Raw genomic sequence first — 3,124 nt, forward strand, 5'->3', positions numbered from 1 at the left:
CTACCTCAGAAAAATGACTAAAAGTACTCTAGATTTATATATTTAAAAGTTTACTGTTTGTTTTCCAAGGGTGATCTCAAGAATTTTACCAAGTAACCCACATTAACTTCACCTTTGATAGTCTTTGATCAAATATTGCCTTACACCTTGTTTTTTTGGGTTAGCCCATTCTAATCTTCACCCCACAAGGAAGATCAGGGCTGGCCCATAGGAATTGATGCCCTGACACAATGTTAAGTGCCAGCAAGATAAAGGACAGTAAAGTCTTCCTTAAGTCTTACACAAGCAAAATAATGAGCACACAGGGAAAGTGCTGGGCAGAGCTGGTTATTCTTTAGGCTCATTTTCGGAGCAGAATTCCTATTTAAATTTAGTTAAGATAACAGATCCATTTTGTTTGAGCGCAAGGAAAGGTAAAAACCCCACTATACTAACACCAATAAAAGCTCAGTTCAAACGTTGTTCAAAAGCCTAATTTAAAAGTGAATGCAAGTCCAAGGACCCAAAGCTTTGTGGCAAAGTCAGACTGTGCAAAGCAGCACAGAACAGTAGAGATCAAGCTAAAACAATGGAAAGCCTGGTGGCCAGCAGGAGAGTTTTGCAAGGGATAATTTATCCCACCTTTTAAAAAGCCACTTAAGCCATAATGACATCCAGTAGCTCAACTTAACTAAGCACTCTGCAGTACTAAAAAAAAAAAACCCAATAGAGTCTCTATACTGCTGAATCATACCAAAGCCCAGGACAGCAGCATCAGCAGCACTGCAGACAGCTTCAGCTTCCTTGGCTGCTTAATGCCTCAATTTTCTTACAGCCCATGACACAGGATTCAATCAGCAAGCTGTTTTCCCACATCTTCGATGGGGAAGGATACTATTTATTTTACGTGACTCTTGTTTTGACAGGCAAAGTGGTCAGAGAGGCAAGGACACACACCCAGACATCTCCCCCTGGTTTGGTAGCAATCAATACAATCACTAACACCACCAAGAAAATGTGGGCGGCTTAAAGCAATTTTCTCAAGGTGAGAGGGCACAGAAAAAACAAAATTGCCAGCATCAGAAGCCTCAATTCCCAATGAAAGGATTCCCAAGGTTGTACAGAAAGTCATGAATATCAATTCTGCTGCAATATTATTTACCTCCTAGGAGAGAACACTCTCCAGCACTCAGGCTCAAACGACCAAAACTTCACACAAAAGAAAAATGCAAAGCAGAAAGCAAATCAGGGAAAGAGGTCTGTTCAGCAGCAATACTTGTGTCACATACCTCGTTTCTCTTTAGCACCTGCTGTGGGAAGCTTGGCAAAAATGAAGATGGTTTTGGTGGTGCTGCTGCTGCTGAGCACCCTCCTGGGTACCCCTGGGGTGCCTTCCCAGCGCCCTGCTTGTTACAAGAGGGCCCTCAAGGACCACAGCTGTCACAACATCCCCGAAAGCCTCGAGAACCTCCGACACATCGACGATGGTCTGCAAGATCACTTTTGGGAAGGGAAGGGCTGTGAGGTCATCTGTTACTGCAACTTGGATGAATTGCTCTGCTGCCCAAAGTAAGATCACACTAATTTCATATAAACTTGTTTACTTCTTCACAACTGCCCACTGTATTTCCATCATTTCACAGTTTCCACATGTGGAGTAAGCTATCATTTTAAAGAAATCCATCACTTCAGATGGTTTGAAATTATATCAAGATATAGCCAATTTTCCGTTACTGTCAGTTTTGAGGATTTGTTTTCCAGGGGCTCACCTAGGACTTGCTTAGCATATTTTGTAAACCTCCCTGTCCTATTAACAGGGACTTCAGCATTTGAATCACCCAAGTTTTGACTCCTCTGTTTATCCAAACTAAGAATAACTACATCAAGCCCTTACTCACAGCATTTTGAAATGAAAATGTTTTCAGGACCATAAAAAAAATCCCATTTGATTTCTGTTCCATGGAAGAGAACTGTATTGCTATTCTCAAGTGCACGCACATATGCCAACTGAACAAGTAATTCTGTAAAAACAGCTGTTAAGAGCAGAAAAGCAAAGGAGGGGCACAGGGGTTCACACATACTTGTACAAGGCGAGGCAAAGACTGAGCACAAGAACATCAACACCTCCCTGGCTTGCTCACACTGCTGACAAAGTTGAATAGTGAAGTTCTCACTGAACACGGGGTTTTTGTTGTTGTTACATAGAAAGAATATAACTGAGTTAAATAAACACCACCAGCCCATACTAGTTTTAGGTAATAAAATGTATTAAGAGGTATTATTCAGCTTTTCAGCAACATCTTTTCTTCAGTAATTTGGATTAGAAATATCAACAGTTCAAAGCTTACTAATACTTCAGAGGCACTGAAATGTGACAGTATTATATAGGCAAGCAAAAATGATTTTTTATATGTGCTCCTCTTAACACTCGTTTCTCAAGTCCACTAAAATCCAATAAAGGAAACTTTTCAGCACTTCTGTAGGGAACTCAAGTCGAACCAATTGGGAAGGACTAAATCTAAAAATCTCACATTCAAACTGAGAGCAGGGTTTAAGGAAGATTTTCATCTTTCACTTTCCCTAAAACCAGATACGGTGTCCTCACCCTGACGCACACTTTGGGTCTCTAGTGTCAACCTTCAAGCAGCACAGTAAAGCCTCTGCCTCTGATACAAACATGGAAGAAAATATTCCTTCCACCATCCTGAGGTACCCAAGAACTGCTTTGCATCTGTGCTCTCAGGACAAACTGCACTACAACTGTATGTGTGCACATGCCAAAATCCTTTATGTTGATAACATAATCCATTTGGTAAGATTATTTTCTCTAAGTAAAATACCAGGGTGGAGTTCTGCAACCTGGTCAACCAATGGAAGTTTTGCCCTTGCTCTCACAGCAGGTCAGCAGAAGAACCTTCATCCAGACATGCAGTTGCATTTGCATTGCTGGAAGGACATCCCATAAACACAGTTAATCCCACATATATCATGATACATGCTAAAAAATATCCACAGTGGGAAATGCATGTCATGTTAAAGCTCTAATAAACCAATTATCTAATTGTTTAAATATGTGATCCTATTTTTCAGGGATATTTTCTTTGGACCAAAGATATCATTTGTGATCCCCTGCAACAGTCCATGA

General features: G+C 40.7%; 1 protein-coding gene across 1 annotated transcript; it reads left to right on the forward strand.

The window, feature by feature from the left end:
* The first annotated feature begins 1,309 nt into the window (after positions 1–1,309).
* SCRG1 (stimulator of chondrogenesis 1) lies at positions 1,310–3,124 on the forward strand. Its single transcript, XM_062493642.1, has 2 exons — positions 1,310–1,548; positions 3,070–3,124. Exons 1-2 carry the CDS (start codon positions 1,310–1,312, stop codon positions 3,122–3,124), a joined length of 294 nt encoding a protein of 97 aa, XP_062349626.1.

This window comes from Cinclus cinclus, chromosome 5 (genome assembly GCF_963662255.1).
Source record: "Cinclus cinclus chromosome 5, bCinCin1.1, whole genome shotgun sequence".
Lineage (NCBI taxonomy): Eukaryota > Metazoa > Chordata > Aves > Passeriformes > Cinclidae > Cinclus > Cinclus cinclus.

Excerpts from the sequence above, each read along its gene's own strand:
- SCRG1 (XM_062493642.1), top strand. The coding sequence starts at position 1,310 with ATGAAGATGGTTTTGGTGGTGCTGCTGCTGCTGAGCACCCTCCTGGGT. Across the intron at positions 1,549-3,069 it reads GAATTGCTCTGCTGCCCAAA|GGATATTTTCTTTGGACCAA; the intron begins GTAAGATCACAC and ends CCTATTTTTCAG.